Here is a 22,498-nt window from a genome sequence, read left to right as displayed (position 1 = left end):
CCATCTCCAACATCCAAACCTAGAGGCGCTGCACCTCATGGCATGGAAACTTCATGGCTGAACCCAGTGGAGCTCTCCTGCTCAGACTTGGTTAGGCAAGTCCTCCTGGACAGTAGAAAGCACTCCACCAGGGCTACCTACCTTGCTAAGTGGAATAGATTTTCAATCTGGTCGGTGCAGCATCATCCATCCCCGACGCTCGCCTCTGTGTCACTTATATTAGGATTATCTCCTTGATCTCAAGAAGCAGAGGCTGTCCATGTCATCAGTAAGGGTTCATTTGGCCACCATCTCTGCCTTTCATCCAGGTCCAGAAGGCTGCTCGGTCTTTACCAACTGTTTCCTTTGAGGGCTTGACAGGCTATGCCCGCAGGTCCAGCAGCCTGTCCTAGCTTGGGACCTCAATCTTATCCTTTCAGGACTCATGGGACTTCCCTTTGAACCTTTAGCGACATGCTCCCTGCTCCATCTCTTATACAAGATGGTGTTAACCTCAGCCAGGAGGGTGTCTGAGCTCAAGGCCGACTTCAGAGCCCCCTTACACTGTGTTCCATAAGGACAAGGTCCAGCTCAGACTTCACCTGGCTTTCCTCCCAAAGGTTGTCTCCCAGTTTCACATCAACCAAGACATCTTCCTCCTAGTATTCTATCCTAAACTGCACTCGAGTAGCAGGGACAAAGACTTCACTCATTGGATGTCCATAGAGCGCTAGCCTTCTACATCAAGAGAACAAAACTTTTCCGAAACTCGGTGGTTATTTGTGGCAACGGCAGACAGAATGAAAGATCATCCTGTCTCTTCTGAACAGATTTAGTTGTGGATCACGTCATGCATTCATGAATGCTACAACCTGGCAGGGTTGCCTGCCCCTCTGATCAGTGCACACTCCACCAGGGTTCAGGCCTCTTCAATAGCATTCCTGGCGCAGGTTCCCACACAGGAAATCTGCAGAGCAGCAACATGGTCTTCCATTCACTCTTTCACCACTCACTATGCGATCACCCAGCAGGCCAGAGACAATGTAACCTTTGGAAAAGCAGTGCTCCAATCAATGAACAATTCAGACCCCATCTCCTGAACTTGAGCTTGTGAGTCATCTGACTGGAATGGCCATGAAAAAGCACTCGAAGGAGAAAAATGGTTACTCACCTTCTCGTAACTGTTCTTCAAGAGGTATTGTTCATGTTCCAATACCCACCCTCCTATCCCTCTGTCGGAGTAGCTGGCAAGAAGGAACTGAGGGGGTGCCGGGTCAGCAGAGCTCTGCATTGAGTGTCATAAAGGTGTGACTCCTCGGGGCACCCACACTGACCCGACAGATGCTGCAATGGGAAAATCTTCTGGCTACCATGCACATGCGCGCGCATACCCGACTGGAATGTACATGACCACCACATCTCAAAGAACAGTTACAAGGTGAGTAACTGTTTTTTCTGTATTGCAGTTTAAATGAATTACTCAAAGTTCTGTATTAATATGCTTAGTAAGAAATCTATTTGTCAAAAGACATTTCCTGAAACTTTTTTGGTGTCTGCATCATTGTAGACATAGTTGCTGACAGCTATTTTGAAATATAATTACCAAAATAATTGAAATTGGTGTGATTATATTGTGGTATTTTGATAAAATATGCAGAATTTGAAATAGTGTGCAGAATTAATTTTTTGGTGCAGAATTCCCTCAGGAGTAATCAATGCTCTGGTTCTTATGAAAGAAGAGGCAGCTGGCAATAGTCACTAAACTGCTGGAAAAATCCAAGTTTAAGAGGTGAGATTACTCAAGGCTTCTTGGTGGTTGATGTATTAGCCACCCGGTCATGATGTTTTGTGTAATGATGCTGACACAGTTTAGTCCCATCTGGAACACTAGCTCCAAGTGATCTGTTGCTGACAAGGCTTTTAGGACTAACTCATGTCACTGCAGTCTCAACAACATACTACACAAGAATACAGCCACAAGAGCTCAAGTTTTTACTTCACCATTCATTTTCCAACAGGAAGAGCACTTTCACAGCACACTGTGAGAATGTCACACACAGCAACAATATATCTTGCCTGGTAACAAGTACCATTACAAAGGGCAATAAAATAAATATACAGAAAATGATTTAATCTTCAGGATTTTCTAATTCATACCACCCCATTCAATCAGTTCATCTTCTAAATGCACTGTTTCACAGAAATAAATCTTTTAACAGACTGTAATTCTAGCGAGGTCTAGACAGGTTAAAAATGTATATATTTTATATATAAAAGAAACAGAAAGATTAAATACTTTTTAGTCAAAATGTCAATGAAAAACGCATAAGCACTTTCTTAAGTTCTAATTTCTACTTCAGTAGGAGAAAAACTTCAACACATGTTCAACTTTATTTCTTGCCTCAGTTCCATTGTGTAATAAATCAATTGTGATAATCAGCTTTGGTTCTGTTAAGATTTCTAATTTGACTTTAGTTGAATCAGAAGTGTTCAAAGTACAACCCAGAGTTTCAATACAGGCTGAATGAAGAGGATCCATTTTGATTCAAGCAGTACTCTGAAGGATTTCTATAGTAAAGATAAAGATGACAGCTATGTGCTCCATTTTATGTAATTAGAGTGCTGCCAGCAGGAGACCCTGATATGTTGCCAACTCAGCCCCCTGGACAGTTCAGGCTTGCTCCCCACCATGTTGCATGCAATTATATTTAGACAGGCATCTTAAGCCATATTCCATTTACGTGAAGGGGAAAAAAGTGATTTTAAAGCACATGAAAGATGGTTATATTAAGAAATCAGATTTTTGTGACGCTATCCGTAATAATTTAATTTTTTTTGTTTGTTTTAAATGTGGAAAAATGGGCTACACTTATATTGTGTATAAACAGATATAGCATCTTAAACCAGATAGGATGATAGGGACTGCTGCTCTTCTGTACCATTTATACTGTAGCCACTACTAATCTGGAATCGTCAATTTGAAAAAAATTGAAGACATTTAAGCTCTAAATCATGCAAAATATGATTAACTCAGCTACAATAATCTAATGTAACTGAAAGGTTGGTTAAATCATCAGAACATTAGATGTGGTGACGTTCTATTCTCACAGTGCCATTCTAAAATCCCAAGAGCCTGCCTTGCAGGCCAATATAAAAAACACAAGCACCAGGGTACACTCATTGTGTTTTCCTTTTTGGTATTCCAAGTCAACCACAGATTCCCTCGTCTTTGGAAGGTGACATTTACCACTGCACTAACATGGTTAGAAGCAGCAAACTTGTTTCTTTTAAAGCAGTTATGCATTCAGTGCTATTCATCGTATATTATTGGTGGATCTATTGGTGGATCTCCATCGCTTGAAAATGGTGACTTCTTTCCATGTTTCTGCACATGATCTTCATTCGTTTTTTCCAAAGCTTCAATCTGTAAGACAGAAATAAATCCACTCTGAAGTTTTTATAAAAACTAGTTCTGTAAGCAAGTGCTTCAAAATATTGTGTTAAAACAGCTAGTTTACAGGAGTAAACTAGTTCACACATTATGATCCATTTCCTGAATATCTAACTCTCGCAATGGTTCAGCCACACCAGCTTTAATCAAGGGTGTGATATGCAACGTTTAGGAGATTTTAAGAAGCATCTACCTTGAGCAAATTAATGGAACAGAAGTATATACAATGCTTTCAGGTTCAGGGACAGGGTTTTTTCAGGGGGGGGTGTCCCCTAGAGTCTAGACTGTGTCCAGAATTCCCCCAAAAGCATTTAAGTGTTAATTTTCTCAAGCCTAAAACACCACTGCTGTATCTCAACCGCCCCGAAGAGTGGTGGTGGAAGTTCCAGAATAGCCTCATGATGATGGGACAACCCAGCCCAACCCACCCCTGATGTCAATGGTACTAGCAGAGCAGTAAATAAAGTCACACTCAAGTGCTTTACATGATTCAAATAGTACAGTCCTATTCTGGTCTGCAGCCTGTAAAGAACTAGTGCAGGGCACTACTTTTTCCGATACTCATAAAAGAGAAGACAAAGAAATTAAGAGAAAAGAAGGAATGTAAATAGGGAGATAGGGACACCAGTGTGAAGCCCCACTAACAGCTGGGAAGTTATGGTTTGAAGCTTACAGAGGGGCTATCCAATTAGTCTTTGAAAGATCATATTGTGTAACAACATTCACACATTAATGCACCTTTCCCTATTATGGCAAATCATAAAACAAAATATTCAAAGGATTTTGTAGGAGAATGCCAAAACCATCTTACACCTCAATGAAGCATGGACACTTACCAGCATTTGAAAGGGGGGAAAAACTGAAATAACACTGGTAGCAGTTCCCTAGAATGTTACGTTGTGTCTTATTTCTCTCCTCCTTTGGCTGAGCATACTGGTAGCACACCCAGTCCAGGAGCTGATCAGAACTAAATTTCTCACCCCCTACATGTTTCTACATTAATACAGAAATACATAGTTTTATGGCTGGGACCAGCATGGGTCTGCGCTGCTAGGGCCTATCAGGACAACTCTCCAATGCTTTACTACTACTAAGTGCCCTTTTACCTAGTAACTCAAGAATGCTTGAAGACATTAAACATTTATCTACACATCCCCTCTCCCTGCTTAAGACATTTCCTGCTTAAAACATCTCCCACTTCATCTGATATTTTTTAGAATGTAATTGATATGACATCAGGGCACATTTAAAAGAAACGAGTTACAGCTAAAATAAAATACATAAATCAGGAAGTAAAATGTGGCTTTAGAAGTCTAATTTTAGGATCCTAAATTTTTGAGGATCGTAGCACAAGCTTTATTTTTAGGTTCTAATCTTTTTGCATTTAAAATGATTGAAAATAAGCTATAAAAGTTATATCATTTTTTTGAACAGCTTCTTTGTCTTTGCATGACCCCACTAGTATTTTTATTTAAAAAACACTCATTCAGCGGTTTAAGAAACATTGTGACTTACATATAACTGAGGTTGTTTTAATTAAGATAACTGGTGTAACTTGTCTGTATCAGCTTCTGCTATTGCTATTTCAACCTAGACAAATCAGAATTTAAAAAGCTGGAGATTTACGTTTACTATAGTTTCACCAGCTATCCTAACAGGATTAGTCATATAACAACTAAGAACGTTGAGGAAATAGGATTGTGGCTGGCCGCTAGCTAGCTGACCTTAATTTACTAGTATTAGATATCACCCAGAGAGAGAATCTTACCTGAGCTAGGAAATCAGCTTCATTGTCAGCTGCAATATTTAAACTTGAGACAGCATTGAAGAGCTCCCGTTCATTAAGTGCTTCTGATACACCTCCCTTCAGGAAGAACTGTTAAAAATGAAAGAATGTATTACAGTGTCTTTGTAATCAGAGTTTATAAAATAGTACACGTGGTGCATTTCACAAACTAAAATTACTAATCAGATATGGAAGCAGCACTTAAATTTGACTCCCCTCTGCCTTCCCCACCCCCCCAAGACAACCAAGCAACATGATCCAAGAGCAGGTTTCAATTCTAGAAGCACCATTTTATTCCTCTCTAATGCTGAATCTTACTCCAATATGGTCTTCCTGTATCTAAACACATCACTCAACGTTTACAAGTGATCATTTCCAAAACTGAATTTTAAATATATGAAGTTGATAAAATCAAAGTCTGTTCCCTGTCCCCAGAAAAAGCCTTTTACATCAAAGTTTAACTGCAGGGAAAAAAAAAAAAAAAGCAAACAGAGGCCACTAACTGCAGAACCCCTACCTGTGAAACATTCCTGCAGTCTCTGAACAAAAACTCAAGTCCATGAGGATGGGTTGGCTCCACAGATTGACTTACATCAATTAACCAGACCTAAAGTAAACAGAGAAAGGTACTGGTTCACATAGTGCACACAGAAACTCAACATTAAATACACCTTTTTTTCTACTTTAAGAATATGCTCACCTTTTCCTCATGCCATAGCATGTTGTACTCACTCAGGTCAGCATGAACAAGTGAGCACTCTTTATATAACTGTTGCATCATCTGCGAGAGGGAAGAAAAATGCTCAATTAAGCAAAGAATACTTGTTTGAGTGGTAATTAGTCAGCACTGTTTGTACATCCAGGGTAAAGCAAAGCATTTTTTCCATCCAACTAGTAGTCACATTTCAAGTTTACATGCAGTTGGCTAATGTGAGGAATTGTGACTTCACATCTTTTATTCCTGTTAAATAGAAACTAAATGTTCAGAATTTCAAGGAAAACAGTTAAGACTTGTGAACTTATCTGAACTCTGTCAACCAGTCCAACTGCAGTAGACAGATAGGCATGTTTAGACAACTCTTTTACCTTACACTCTGTGGAACAGATAAGCACTCACTGATGACTTTTCACCCAGAGTCATGACATTAGAAATTACACAAAATGAATTAAAGTTGAACTTCAACAGTGAGTAGGAGAAAGACACCTCTAGATTCAATCTTACATTGTTCATTCTGAGTTTATGCATCTGCATTATATCTGCAGAATGTCAACTGAGTTCCTTTGAGCAAGGACCTCATCTTCCTTTATGTATTGAACAGTGCCCAACACCAACTAAATTCAGTTTAAACGACATATGTGTAGCTCCACAAGTTTCAGGGTTTAACTGCATAAGAGTGATTTGAGTGTACGTAAACACAGCTGATAAAATATTTAATCCAGCTGAAGTGGGGAATAAGCAATGAAGTATTTACAATTGCAGGTCAAGGGCTATAATTTTAATCTCTAGCACTCTTACTGATGGGTATATATCAGACTGGTTGAGACAGTTAAAGGGCTTTAGAGTAAAGTCCTCCATGTTTTGTTTGTTTTTTTAAAACCAGAATAACTTTCATCCCACCTTAGTTACCTTCACACTTCCCTCACCCCTTCCAAACAAATCAACAAGACAGTTTGGTTAATGGAGCTACTTAAACGTTACTTAGCTATGGTACATTAGAGAGATTAAAAATGATAATACAAGTATTCATATAGGACCAGACAAATTCAACAGAGATACTCACTAGATCACTAATATTCTTTACTCCTAAGTGAATTCTGCACCAAAAAAATAAAAATTCTGCGCACAATGTTTTAAAATTTGTCAAATTGTATTTGTCAATAAATAAATGTGGAAGCTCCAGCATGGTGTGGATAGGCAGGCAGGCTCAACCTGGCAAGATCCAAGTGTGGAGGGGCTTAGTGTGTGTGGGGGATCCAGTTGTGGGGTGAGAGGGCTCTGTGTGATACAATCTGGATGCACAGGAGCTTGCTGGAGGGTTCTGAGTGCAGGGGCAATGGGACTCTGAACATGGGGTCCAGGTGAAGGTGGTTGGGGCTCGGTAGGATTGTCTGGGTGCAGAGGGGAGGGTCTGGATGTAGGGGGTGAGGCTCAGCAGAGTGGGAGTGCCAAATGCACAGGGGTTGGGCAGATTGGTGGGGGGAACCGTTCCCTGTAGTGATCCCCTCCCCCGCACCGAGAAGCAATGGGGGCAGGAGCGGGGCAGGGAGGGGGGAAAGCTTCATGCATCCAGGAGAGGTTTCTGGGGACGGGTCTGACCCAGCACTGGCTCCTTGTAGGGGAAGAACAAGTCCCATCTTCTCCTGCTCTCAGCCTAGTCAGGAGTAGCATCTGAGCCCAGCACAGGGTAGGAGCCACCAGCCAGAATGTCCCTAGCCTCCCTCCCCTGTGGTGATTACCTCTCCACCAGTTGCTCCGGGCACGTGAAATGACATGCTTACACTGGTAGGGAGAGGCACATGACCACTCTCGTGGCTTCCCTTTGCTTTCCCGTCAGAAAGTCTTTTTTTTTTTTTTTGGCAGGGAAGCAAAGAATCTGCAGGGGAAATGAATTCTGCGTACACATGGTGGCACGGAATTCTCCTAGGAGTAATTCTTCCAAAACCTGGGACCTTTGACCTGGAATAGTGGTTTTCTACCAAGCGCCAGTTTGCCACCACTCAGCATTAAGTTTGTTTTCTATCCAAGTTAATTCCAAGTCTTATTTTTCCTCTCATGCATCATTTCTGGTTTATCCTCATTTCTTCATATGCCCCAAAACATACCTATTGCAAAACATTGCTGATATGGAGGTCCAGAGGTTTTATATATTGTGAAGAATACATACATAGGTACAATTGTCATCTATACTACTCTCTCAGGAATTATTACCAGACTGTTGGGTAAAGACATCAGCATCTTACATGAAGAATTTGATAGTAGGCCTTCTTCATGTCTTCACTACTGAGTTTTACTTCCTTCAGTTTAGGAGCTGGAACTTGATCCTGGCCAATGAAAGACATGACCAGGATGTGTTTCTTAAGCATAACCACTTGTGGACAAGGGATTCCTGCTTTCTGCATTCTGTAGATCAGAAGATAGATATTATTGCAAGAGTAAGTCAAAAATTCATGCTAGTTCTTCTCTGGTGCTAAAACATTTTTTCAAGCTTATTCTGTATCAATATAGTAATTCACATAGAATATACATAAAAGCATTGGAAGCCATACAGTGGATTCCAAAAACATTATGCCTTGAAGGCTACAAACCTTTTGGTTTCATTTTAGACTGTAATTTTCAGAGGTAAACGCTAGTGGCTTCAAAGACTTGATTACAATACAGGTCTGGCAACAATTTAAAAATGACCAACGGACACTTTTACTTGAAAGATTTCCTAATATACAAAATAAATGTGCTCAGTTATACAATCCTGAGCTTGAAAGCATATAGGGAATAAGGAAGGACTGAACATTTGTAGTATTTCAACTGTATGAATTAAAATTATATGTAATAAGATGCGAGAGTTGGAGTAAACATATGCATTAAGGCCCCCACATCAAAGTAGGACTTTACAGTGATCTAGCAAATCTTCCTTGAAAAATAGGGGGAAAAAAGCCAGACACTAATACCAATTATACTGTTTTTGTACCTTGTTAGATTGTGCATTTCTTTCTCTGCCCACATACGGATAACCTTCCGTGGATTCAGTTTACTGAAGCGATCTTTAAACCTGTAGTCATCCTTAATATATTTGTCACGGTTCTTGAATTCATTAAGGGTAGTTTTAAAAACCTTTAAGGCACATTCTGGAGGTACAGCTTTATCATCCATTCTTATGATTGAAAAAAAACATAAAATAAAAATTAAATGTTTAATCTACATCTAGGTCTCTAGCACAATCGAGTTTGTTTGTTTTCAGTAGCTGCTTGGGTCGGCCAATGGTGAGGGGTGGCACGCTCGCCTCTTTGGCAGCGGGTCCCTCACTCCCTCTCAGAGTGAAGGACCAGCCACCGAATTGCCACTGAAGAGGTGGTAGAGCTCCCGCAGATCGCGACTCCCCGCTCCGCTTTTCTTTTTGCTGCTTGAGGCAGCAAAAATCCTGGAGCTGGCCTTGTTTGTTTCTATAAAAGGTGTTCTAAGATCATGCAGAAACAAAACACTGAATATAATGTTGAAGTTAAGACCATGAAAAGACTGCAGAGTTCCCTGGCTAAACTTGGTTCTTAAAGCAATTCCAGTAATATCTTGTGAAGGACTTCAATTATGAAGACCAAAAGTTTATCAAGTAGGCTTATTATACATTTCTATAATGAAATGGAACTGATGCAGTTTAAATATTACTTGGTTAAATGCAACCTCTGTAAAAGGTGAAATATGGAAATCACTGTATGTCCAATCACCCAATAGCCCCTTTTTTACAGTTTACTTTCTTCTCTCTGTTGACGTTTGTCTGTACAGTGGATAGAGTTGAAACCCAGGTTAAGATTTTAACTCCACTTTTACGTAACATTTTATGACAATTATGGAGCTATCTATAATAATTTATGAATACTGTATGCCTAGTTATTGGGATGATGTTTACTATATGAATATATTTCTTATATAAATGTATTGGTTTATTCTGGAACACAGGGAGGAAGGAGAAGGATGGCTCAAGGTATCTACTTATCAGCAAACATTTAAGAGTTACGGGACAATGCCAGAATGATTAGCTTTCCTGGTTCTGTCTCCAGTCAGCCTATGAAACTGGTTTGATAAGGAAAGGCCAAACCTCAGATGCAGGAGAACAAAGAACTCTGGCAGGCTTAAAGGACAGTTCAGGCACCTGTAAGAACCTATGACTGCCTATGTCACCATCAGAAATTGTAGCACTTTATGTAAGAGACCTAATTGCTGACGTCAGTTTTAAAATCCTCTAACACTTTCTTTCTCTTGCTAAATAAAAACAATTGTTTTAAGAAGACTGTTTGGTCACTCTTCCACTTGCTCCCAAAGGGAAGTAATGCAGATGTCTAGCTGGACCTGCTGGGTTAAATAAGTGGTTGACACAGACCAACTACTGCACCCAGATCCCAGCCTGAGTGGGATAATGGCAAGAAAGAAAAAGAAAAAAAAGACAGGTAAGGGCATGAGGCCTAACACTGAAGGGGGGCCCAAAACAAGGACACATGTACAAGCCTATGAAGGTTTATACTTAAAGTTTTATGTTAATTTTCTAGGCTATTTTTGGAGAAGGAAAATAACAGGGATTTTTTTTTAAATGTACTTTTTTACTTTTTACAATTATTCATTTTATATATAAACTTCAACTAGGGATGTAAAAGGTGAAACAGGTAACTGGTAAGCCTTAGGCTTACCAGTTAACCAACCTTAACCGTTAACCCCAGCGAGGCCCCTGAGAGCTACCTTGGTTAACTGTTAACTGATCATCATTTAACTGGTTAACTTTTTTAACTGCTATTTACATCCCTTACTTCAACAGGGACAATGATATTGTAAATACACAAAAATCTCAGAATACAAAAACCCAGACCGCTCAAGTGTTTTGCTGCTGCTTCTTCCCATTTTCGTATCATCTCACCATAAAGGCCAGTGTTAATAACTGATCACCACTCTGTGTCAGCAACTCGTCACACCTGACATTCACTACACCTCACATACTGCTGTCATGATATTTATTTAAAAGGTGATGTGATAATATCGTTTGAAATCTTCCACCACAATGGTCATTAATGTTGCTGTGAAATGTGTGTAACAACTTTGTAGGTGAAATTATGGATATTCTCTGATATATCCTTAAGACTGTAAACAGACAAGAGTGACAAAAAACGGGTTTCTTCCATATAAAAGGGAAAGAAAATATGGGGGCAGATGCCCTGTCTAGGAAAGAGGACTCTATGTATTAACACTGTATAAGGACACATTGATATCATGCTTTACAGTCTTTGTCCAAACAAAAGGGAGAAACAGGTTTTACCCAGACAGGAGGGAAGGCAGCTAACTACCTGACTCCAATGAATGAAATTAAGCCAGGTGTGACTAAATACAATGGAAGATGTATTTACATAGAAATCAGCAGGGTGATGGGAAGAGAAGAACAGCATGAAGTCATTCTGCTGCTTGAAACAAGGTCATTGAACTTTGAGAAATATAAGCAAAGACAGAAGCCATCTTTCACATCCATCACTAGACAGACAAGGAAACAGAGCTGTTGGAAGCTGAGAAAGATGGATCCTTCAACCAAGGTGTGTGTGTGGCGGGGGGGGCAGGGGCAGGGATTGAAGTCTCTGGAAAAACTGAATATGTAGGAGAGAGACCTGCTTAAGCAAAGCCAGCATCTTGTACTTCTGTGGAAGGTCCTGACTGAGGGAAAGTCAGCCAGGGCTGGGAAGAAGGAAGACTAGTGACAGACACCATCTTGAACAAAGCCTGTACACCTTGTTATACTAAATTTCAGACTTGTAGATGCATTTTTACCCACTTTCATTTGCTTATAACTACTTCTATTTTTATTTCTTTTCCGTGGCATCAGTCAGCCTATGTCTATTGTTAATAAATTTGTTTTATTTTTACTATAAACCAATTCAGGGCCGTGCTTGAGCGAAGGGTGTATTCATCCCAGCTAATAGGCTGCAATGTGCTTTTGTCTCTTTAAAGCAGGGGTTCTCAAACTAGGGGTCGTGACTCAAGGTTATTACATGGGGATTGTGAGCTGTCAGTATCCACTCCAAACCCCGCTTTGCCTCCAGCATTTACAATACTGTTAAATATATTAAAAAGGTGTTTTTAATTAGTAAGAGGGGGTCACATTCAGAGGCTTACTTTATGAAAGGGGTCACCAATACAAAAGTTTGAGAACCACTGCTTTAAGGGAACAAATGAACCTTATCTCTCTCAACTTGCCAGGAGAGGGCTGGGCACTGCAGTGAACATAATTTTGGGAAAATTCAGTACTGGGAGCATGTTGGGGTCACCTTGCTGGTTGTAACCAAGGCTGGTGAAAGCCAGAGTGGGACTGCAGAGAGGATGCTGAACCAGGGCTGTCTAGCGCACCAACACACACCCAGGGTGTGACCTGCATGCTTGTATGCTCGCTGAGAGAGCTCCCAGGCTGGAAGCTACAGCAGCAAAGCACTATAAAGCACCCTAGGATTGCAGAGCAAGTAGTGACAACACCTTTCTGGTCTGGATTGCACCCCAAAGCATGACAATCACACACTTACTTTCCTCCATAAGCATGAAAAACAACAGATTCTTTTCCTGTGCTAATGCAGCCAGTAATGGTCTCCAGTATCCCAGCATTGATCATCTTGTACAAAAGTAAACGTGTTTTAGGATCCACTGCTTTCACCTACAGGAGAAAGGGAGAAAAAGTAAACATGTGAATGATTTATCTAAATTCATTTAAACCAATTGGTGGTTCTGATTATTTAGAGGATAATACCCTTTCTATCCGATTTGAATCAACTGGCAAAATGTGTTCTCATGAAAAATCTAGGAGAAAAAGCATAAGTAGGTTGTTCTTGTTTCTACACTTTAGCAGAACACCTCTTTTATCCCAAGACTTATTTTACTTAACACTGTTTTTTATAGATTGTAAGCTCCTTGGGACAAGGACCACATCTTTGCTGTTATGCACAGAGAAGAGCATTTCATATTGCACATTTCATCTTTGAGTCTCAAAGAGCTTTACAAACATGAAGCCTGAATACCTCAGAGATGTTTAGATAGTATACCCATTTTACTGACTGACAACACTGAGATGGACAGCTCTTTTAACCTCTCTCTAAATTCCCGTAACTCAGTGTCAAAAATCAAGACCACCACACTAGAATTCCGCCCACCCCACCCCACAAAAAATCAACTATTTCAACCAATCAGGAATACCAATTGGTTTTCTAGATGACAAGTTGAGGGAGTTCAAACAGCAACCTATCTTCTTGAAGCTCTAGTTATGAAGATAATTTAAAGTAGTATACTCCAGCTATCTAGGATTAATCCCTTCTTTTCTCAGGATTTCTATAACTAAGTTCTAAAGGAAATTCCAGAAATAGTTGTGAAGCAGATGATCAGCTCCAAGGTATTAAAGATATAGAAAGCCCCAGCAAATTGGTAATAACTTGATTACTCTTATTTTGGGAAGCCTTATTGGGGGGGGGCAGGAGGGGAATAGCTCAGTGGTTTGAGCATTGGCCTGCTAAACCCAGGGTTGTGAGTTCAATCCTTGAGGGGGCCATTTAGGGACCTGGGGCAAAAGTCTGTCTGGGGATTGGTCCTGTTCTGAGCGGGGGGTTGGACTAGATGACCTCCTGAGGTCCCTTCCAACCCTGATATTCTATGATTCTATTGCATGCATTTATGTCAGCTGTGACCACAGTATCTGAGCACAATACACATGGCTTAGATGAAGGCAAAGAGTTTCCCACTATGGGAGTTAATATAATATAACCTTATTCAGTAATCCCCATGTCAAACATTGCTCATTTGGTTTAGTCAAAATGGATGACTCTTTCTAAAATGTATCAAAATGATATGCAAGTTGGTATGGAAGGTTTGGGATTTAAAATGGCTTAGCACCAAGACATACAGCAGTAGAATGTTCCTTCTTCTCATGGAGCCTGGCACTTCGACGTTCCTCAGAGTATGCATGTTGCTTTAAGGCATTAAATACTTGATTGGATAGTTTTAAATCCATTCCAATTCCATCTCCAACCTGGAAATCAGGTCCAAACTACAAAACAGACAAGGTATTTAAAAAACAATACTACTACTTGAGACAGACAAAAAGATACAGCAAATGAACAAGATTTTGATTCCAAGATTCAAGAACGATCTTTTACAATGCTTCACTTCAGAACTGGAAGAGTGGCTGCTTCAGTTAATGGCTTCTGTGACAGCATTCCACCAAGCATGTTTTACAGAGTGCTAACAAAATGTTCCAATATAATTTTAAATCAAAAGCTAAGCAATTGCTCTCACTCACTGTGTAAGTAGATTACACATCATTTATCCTGTAAAGATAGTACTGGCGTGCATCTCCTTCTTTCCAATATTTTCTGATACAGCTAAGTTAATATGCAAATATTTATTGCTGTGGATAGACAGTGTAGAATGCTGGCTTATAATTTAAGTGATTAAGACCCAGTTTCCCTGACTCAGGTAAGGTTTTTTTGGTTCTGTTTTTTAAATAATTTGGATTACATGACTGGCATGTTTACCAGTGTAAGCTTGATGATTTTCCCCCTCTTATTACTGAGCTTGCTGGTATATTTGTGCTAAAGTAATTTCTGTACATAAACATTTTTGTATCACTTACATATAGTATTACTTGAACAACAGTTTAGAAATAAAAAAAAGTTCAGTTTTCCACAATACTTACCTCTATCAAAAAATTAATCCAAATGTTTCACGGTCTTCATTTAAAGGATAGTTAGAATAACATTCTGCAGCACACAAACATACATTTCTCTAAAATCCTCCAAATATTGATTGACTTAAGGCATTTATACATATTATGCTTGCACACACAAGATGGACCTTACATTTTCCATTCGAGCAGTATTCTTTCTTCCACATACAACCTCATCATGTTTGGTGGTAATTTCTTTTCCTTTTCCTATAAAGCCCTTTTTTGGAGTAGTGGTGGGTTTATCTACCAATAGTGAATATTACAAGTCAAAGTTTATGTATTCACATATATAGGTGTAATATATTTGTAACTATTCCATGATGCCTACAATAGGCAAATCAATTAAATTAATTAAAAATGTAAAAAGCAAACAAGAGTCCCTTCTGTGAAGCATTCTGCACACTTCGTGGACTTCTAAAATAATACATCCTATGTTACAGTCTGGCACATACTCTACGAAGGAATAGATGACAGACACATAGGTCCTCCAAACAGGTAACCTCAAATACCCAGCTATTAAGACTAATCAATGTGTTCTATGCTGCATATTGGGCATTGAAGTCTTCATTACAATGTACTTCCTTGATAACACACCCACCTACCCACCGGCAACCTAATTTTTAATAAATCAGAACTTTACAAAGGGCACATGTAATCAGAGACCAAATATATTAAAAATAGGAGCCTAAAGTTCAGCTCCTAAATTAAATAATAAAGAATAAACAAATAAAAACCCAAACAAACAGCATGATTTTCAGCTGCGCCAAGTACCCAATGTCTCATTTCTAATTTCAGGCTCTCATTTTTGAGAATCTTGGCCTATATAGTACATTTTGTACACACAGTAAATTCAGTCTATACCTGCTCTATAGGGATCATGACGGGTATCCTGCCAGTCAACCTCATCTTCTGAGCTGTCACTATCCTCATAGGGATGCATCTTTCGGTAATTTTCAAAGGATATGGAGACTTGGGAAACAAAAATTAGAAAGTTTGTAATTAACATGCATTCACCACTACCTCACAGCTCAGTCAATTCAAACAGGTGTCATAAAATAAATGTACTTGTTTGTCTAACAAGACTGTCATGTACCTTTGCTATCGCCATTGAACTTTTTTTCTTCACGTCTAAGCTGTGCATCATACTCCCTGTCAAACTCCATTTGCAGCATCTGGGCTAGCATTAGGTCACTGGAAGTGTCAGTGTTTTCTCCTGTAATAAACGGCCCTTCGGCAACACTAAGCACAAAAAACAAAAAAAAACAAAAAAAAAAAAAGAAGGGAATAAAAATTCTGTTAACATAGTAAACACACAGTCTTGTATCCCCTTAAGTTATTCCAGACTGAATACAGAATCTTGGAGAAACTGCATTTAAATGCAAAACTTCTCAATAATTAACTATGGTTAAGGTTAAGATTTTGTCATGCTTATTTTAAGGAAAAGTCACAGATATGTGAATTTTTATTTCTTGCCCATGACCTAAGCCCATGACCTGTCTGACTTTTACTAAAAATAATGGGGGATAATGCATCCCTTTTAGGTGTCTGATTTGTCTTACATACCCCAAATCTCACCTCACTTAGAAGTGCTTGCTTACAAAATCAGACATAAAAATACAAAAGCACCACAGCACACTATTACTGAAAGATTATTCTCTCATTTTGTCTATATGAAATTTTAGTTTGTACTAACTTTGCTATGGCTTTTTGCAAAACTAGGCAAATATCTAGATGAGATGATACACCCTGGAAGATCTCTGTGTACCTCTGGTTGAGAGCTACTGGTCTAAAAAGCCCTCTCCACGAAAGTAGTATGAACTGGGAGAGAACAAGATTATGAGTGGATCTCAGGAAGAGAGCCACATGATTCAGATACTGGAGAACCACTGGAATAGGTGTTTTTAACAATAAATTTCTAGAGGAGCTACCATAAATGGACCAAGAAAAGGGTGACAAAGAGGAAAATACTGACTATGGTACGGTAACTACACACCTTTACTTAAGATACCATGTAGGAAGACCTACGATGACTCAGCAATCAAGTTTACTAATCCAACATTTAAGTTCAAAGGTGATTAACTTACATAACCATCTCAGGAAAAGCAACAACTTCTTCTTCCAGTTGCAGCTCTTTTGCCAACTGTTCACTCATCACATCAGCAAGACAGCATGATATTGCTGCATGTTTAGGGGTTCCCCACGGACACTGCAAAGAAACATTCTGTTGAAATACGGCAACTAGATATACAGGCTACTTTCTTTGTTAGTACAGTTAAACTACCAATAGGTTCAGCGCAAACTGATGTAGTCTTGATTTCTCTTTCTTTCACAGATTCTCAAATACTGTTAGACTAAAGTACAGCAGTACTCCTTTAAGTGACCACCATAAGGTAAATAGGGAAGAGGGCAGTGCCAATACTTCAGAGGATCTGGATTGTTAAAGAACATATTCACAGCACAGTATGTTGTAAGAGCCACCTGGTAATAGCAGACAATCAGAACTGGGAATTTCTGTAAACCCCTCCCCTTTTGAGAAAGTTATGTGAACAACACTTCACGGCTGAAGTTTACCATATTTTCTCTCAGCTTAGGATTTCTCCCCCCCACCTCCAAATTTGGAAAAATTATCTGTTCAAACATTTGAATGACAAAAGTTAAATATCTTTGAATATTGAGTTATAAATGTGCAAAATGCACTGGTTCAGCCAAGTCTCCAAGTTAAAACAGTTTGAAAGGTTATAGTGAAACAGTAACAATTAAAAGTTACATATTGATTGGTAATGAAGTCCACTGGGCTGGGCTACCTCTAAGAAGGGAGAAATTAGCTCACAAGTTTAAATACTTCATAGACTTCAAGCATCAAATCCTGCAAATACAGCCATGCAAGATAAACTTTGCACCTGAATGTAGTCCAACTGAAGTCTTCCCGTGTAGATGCAATTTCAGGCACTTTTACATCCAAGATAGTGTGTCCCAGTGAAAAAACCTGTTATTTTCAACAACTGTATTTCATCTATATCGCCAACACTGAGAACAATTTTTAAACCTGCCACCAACTCACTCTAGAGGTTTTATTAGAGATAGTATTGCCATAGCACTGCACCTACAGATCTTGATCAAGTCAGGTCCACATTGTGTCAAGCACTAAAAGTAAAATTCATCTTAAAAAGAAACTTATTCTAAGGAAAAACACATTGAAGTTAATATCTATTTTTTTAAAATCCAGTAGAATGTACTATACATTTCTCAGCAACATATTTTTTTAGACTGAAACAAAATGAAAACTAGAGAGCAGACTTGTTTGTTTCAGTAACAGATACAACACATTCCTTCAGAACTAAAGGAGACATCTCTGAGATGCAACCAAAAAAGATTTCATAGGTCTAAATTCTGGCTCCAATGTGAGTTTTGTCACTGACTTAAATGGAGATAGAGTTTTGCCCAGAATCAAGGTCTAAGTGCACTGACCCACCTGTCAGGGTTCCAACAGGAACTTTAGCCAGCAAGCAGTAGGCTGAACAGGAATGTGTCAGCAGTGAACTGAAATTGATTTCAGGCTGCAGTAGAATAGACAAAGGTCTGCTCATCAGTTTTGGAAACCAACTCTGAGCCCTTTTTTTGCTGAAAAGATTTGAGTATACTCTTAATTTCTTCAGGTAATTTACAGTAAAGTATCTGAGCACTGAAAATGTTAAAAGATGTTTATTTCATCTATGCGCATTTCTCATTGCCATGAACATAGTCTGCTGAGTTAGAGCTCAATATGCCTTGACATGTCCTTCTGCAGGAATACTTAAGTCTTCTTTAATCTACAAGCATATGTCATTACAGTGAGGACAAAGTTAGTAAAGGCCAGAGTAGATCACCATCTTTCAGAGTTTAATACAATAGGTCAAGACTGGTTAGGACACATTGTACCCAAATTACATTCTGGAAAAGGTTTCAAGCCACAGACAAAAACTGATTTCTACATGTCTGTAGCAGTTAGATGTCCCTCTTTAGACTACGCCAGAAGGTTTGAGACAAGTTCTAGTTCTCTCCTTGCACCTGAGAGTGGACCCCAAGGCTAAATTTCATCACTTCTATGAGGGAACAGTTTAATAATCCCATCAGAGCAGATACACAGTAATGGAGAGGTACTGCATACGTTCATCTAAATTGGACTCTACCATTGGCATGCCAAATTTTAACTCAAGTACCAAATGGATCCATTGGTAGATGTGGTCATGCTTAATAATTACATGGCACATACCACATTCAAAGCACCATGCAAACATGAATCCAATTTGAACCCTAGTGCATTAGATGTGAGAAGAGAAGTGAAAAATGACTTGCCCAAGGCCTTGCAACAGTTAGGACACAGAAGCGCCTGGTTCTCAGACCTTTCCTCAGGACGATGGTGTCTTCCACTACCTGTCTTGATGGCCTTTGTTCTTGGTAGTCCAGATCTGAGCTTCCCAGATACAAACTCACAAATGCAACCTATAATACCCTCCCTGCTCCTCCCAGCAAAGATTGAAGGCAAGCCCTAGCAACAGCCTATTGTTTAATTTTGTTGTGGTGTTTCCTTCCTAGTTAAGGGCAGGGAGAGAGAAAGGGGACTTTTTAGGGCATCTGCCTTAACACTGTATCAGAACAATATCATACAATAAATCTGGATGACCTTGACAACTGGAGAAACAGAAGTCAGATGAAATTTAATAGTGCAAAGTCATGCACTTAAGGACTAACAACAAGAATTTTTGACATAAGCTATGGATGTATCAGTTGGAAGCAACAAAGGAGCAGAAAGATCTGGATGTACTTACTGGTCAATCACAGTATAATGTGATCAATGTGATGTGGCAATGAAAAAGGATAGTGCAATCCTAACATGCATCAGATGAGGTATTGCCAGGGAACAGGGAAGTGTTATTACCATTATACAAGGCAATGGTAAGCCCTCATCTGGAATATTATGTGCAGTTTTGGTCTCCCACATTTAAGAAACATTAATGGGACAGGTGGTGAGAAGGGCTACTAAAATGATCAGAGAAATGAAGAGGCTACCATACGAGAGGAGTCTTAAAAAAAAATTGTCTTATTTAGCCTAACATAACAAAAGCTCAGGGGAGATATGATTTCTCTCTATAAATACATTAGAAGAGTAAACACAAGTGGGGGAGATGAGTTATTTAAGTAAAGGACCAATATTGGTATAAGAACAAATACACATGAACTAGCCATCTATAAGTTCACGCTAGAAGTCAGATGAAAATTTCTAACCATCAGAAGAGTGAAGTTCTGGAACAGTTATCCAAGGGGAGCAGTGGGGGCAAAAAAAGACCCTCACCTGTTTCAAGACTAAACTTGATAAATTTATTAAAGAGATAGTATGATGACATTGCCTGGAATGCTATGTGGCCTACCCATGACCGCTATCAACAAATATCTCCAATGGCTACAGAAAGGGAGGGCTTCACGTACTATAGAAAATTCTTTCCCACATCTGTCTGGTGGGTCTTGCTTACTTACTCAGGGTCTAACAGCTCACCATATTTGGGATCAGGAAGGAATTTTCCTCAGGTCAGTGACAGAAACCCTGGAGATTTTTTTTACCTCTCTCATTAAAGTGGCACACAGATCACTTACTGGTCTGAACTAGAATATATGGTGGATTCTCTATAACTTTAAGTCTTTAAATGAAGATTTGAGGACTTCAGTGACTCAGCCAGAGGTTATGGGTGTATTAGAGGAGTGGGTTAGGTTGTGGCCTGCAATTTGCAGGACGTCAGACTAAATCATCATGATAGTCCTGTCTGGCTCTAAAGTCTATAAACCTAAAACTTCACTCGTCCCTAGAGAGAAAGAGCAGCTTTGGTGCAGCTCAGGGAGTAACACTGGAAACACCAGCCCTAGGAACTGCCTGGGGCCCGGACCAGTCTCTGCTGCCATCCGCGAGCCCTAGAAGGAGGCGATGAGGGAGACCGCCCCCCCACCCCCCGTCCTTCCCGCAGGGCCCGGGTCAGCCCTGGGCGTGGGGCGGTTCGTCAAGTCCGGCCGCGCTAGTTACGAGGGGGAAGCGGAGCCCGGAGCCGCCGCCTACGGTGATTCATCAGCGGCTCCTCCCATCCCTGCGGAACCGGACTCTCTCCTCGCACGCAGCAGAAACCCCTGGGGCAGCGCTTCCGCGGGGAAGGGGACTCAGAACAGGACCGTCGCCACCCGGGGGAGCCCCTCACCTTGTTCTGCCATGCGGGGCTCGGGCCGGTCTCGGGGGCGGCAGTGACTCCTACCGAATCCATCTGCGCATCCAGAGAGCGGGGCGGCGGGCGGGGGACAGACACGGCGCGCGGGGAAGGCGGCGGCGGCAGCAGCAGGAGCGGGCGGGAGGCGGCGGCGGCAGCAGCAGCAGCGGGCGGGGGACAGACACGGCGCGCGGGGAAGGCGGCAGCGAAGGGGACGCAGCGGCGGGAACGAGGACTGAAGTCCGGGCAACTAGCAGCAGCGTCAGAGACACAATGAAACCAGCACTTCCGGCTTCGCCCTCCTTCTCTCGCACCCTGACCTTCAGCTCGGACTTCCCATTGGTCGAGGAAAGTACTTCCGTTGTTCTGACACGCCTACTGGCAGTGATGTCATCGATCTCTCCTTCTCCGACGTTCCACTTCCCACTGCTCTGTTCCGCCCTAGGATTCCTCCCTGTGAGCTGGGCATCCCCCAGTCTGCCATGGCAAGCTAACCGTGGGGGCTGTGGCACGAGCCCTTGAGCACAGGGAGGGGGCAGCAGAGGTAGAGGGCAGGTAAAGGAGTAATGGGGAATTTGAAGAGTTCTCCCAGAGCCTGAAAACAGAAACTCTGCCCACACAAGAAGTGGGTTTTTTACTCGTGAAAGCTTATGACCAAATAAATCTGTTAGTCTTTAAGGTGCCACCAGAAACCTTGTGTTTTTTTCAGAGAAGGGCACAGTACAATGCCTTAGCTATACACCCACGGGCATTACAGCAAATACTAACTCAGCTATTCAACAGGTTGCAAAAGAGTCAAAGGTGCGTCAGCTATTATTCATAGCAACCAACCACCTTAAACCTGCTCATACCCATACTCTTCCCAGCTATGTGTTCTTGGCCATAGGGACAAGTTCTCTCCATCCCCTGCCTTGTCCCTATGTGGGACAAGTCTACAAGAGCTGCTCTCATCAGCAAGTGGAAGACTGAAATGCAGCATTGCCAACTTTCAGAATTCAAAAATAATGAGTCAGGCCTCAAAGATGATGAGATTGCCTTAAAAATTCATGAGATTTTTAAAAAAAAAGAATACTTTTGGGTTCTTTTTGTCTTCCAGTTTCTGAACCTTTCGGGCGCGCTCAGCTCATGTTTTTAGGCTTTCTTTACAACTGCAACGATTAGAAAGAATTTGGAATGAATAGAATTTAGGAAAGGTTATTCAGCAAATTAGCTTAGCAATACCCACAAAACTACTCTTTAACAATGAGAGAATGAGCAAAAAGTTTGATTATCTGAACTAAATATCACAGATGGGGGCCCTAATCCAAAGAAATGAACAGATAAAAGTAGTTCGGGAAAACATAACAATATAGTTATAAAGATACAAAAACACAAGAGGAGAGCTTTGCTAATAAGCAAAATAGTAATATCAGCTTTCTAACTAAAGGAAATGACCCAGAGAAGAAAAAGAGATAAGACCAAGAAAAGAAAATAACTCACTTCTCATTGACCCCGTAAATCAAACTCTCCCAGAATCACAAATTCGAAATAGCCATTTGGTAGATGTAGACTCAGAAGGAAAATATTTAAATAAAAACTACTTTTCCTGGGAATAGTTAGTTATCAGTCA

At 40.4% G+C, this 22,498-nt stretch overlaps 1 protein-coding gene across 1 annotated transcript; it reads right to left on the bottom strand.

The window, feature by feature from the left end:
* Window positions 1–1,948: 1,948 nt before the first annotated feature.
* On the bottom strand, window positions 1,949–21,036 carry RIOK3 (RIO kinase 3). The gene is made up of 13 exons (XM_030552920.1): window positions 20,884–21,036; window positions 16,747–16,868; window positions 15,756–15,901; window positions 15,524–15,631; window positions 14,796–14,905; window positions 13,841–13,984; window positions 12,477–12,604; window positions 8,903–9,085; window positions 8,178–8,337; window positions 5,917–5,997; window positions 5,734–5,823; window positions 5,199–5,306; window positions 1,949–3,403 (listed from the first exon to the last, which is right to left on the bottom strand). Exons 1-13 carry the CDS (start codon window positions 20,944–20,946, stop codon window positions 3,290–3,292), a joined length of 1,557 nt encoding a protein of 518 aa, XP_030408780.1. The 5' UTR covers window positions 20,947–21,036; the 3' UTR covers window positions 1,949–3,289.
* Between the last annotated feature and the right edge of the window lie 1,462 nt (window positions 21,037–22,498).

This window comes from Gopherus evgoodei, chromosome 2 (assembly GCF_007399415.2).
Source record: "Gopherus evgoodei ecotype Sinaloan lineage chromosome 2, rGopEvg1_v1.p, whole genome shotgun sequence".
Taxonomy (NCBI): Eukaryota; Metazoa; Chordata; order Testudines; family Testudinidae; genus Gopherus; species Gopherus evgoodei.
This window is presented reverse-complemented; position numbering and strand designations above follow the sequence as displayed.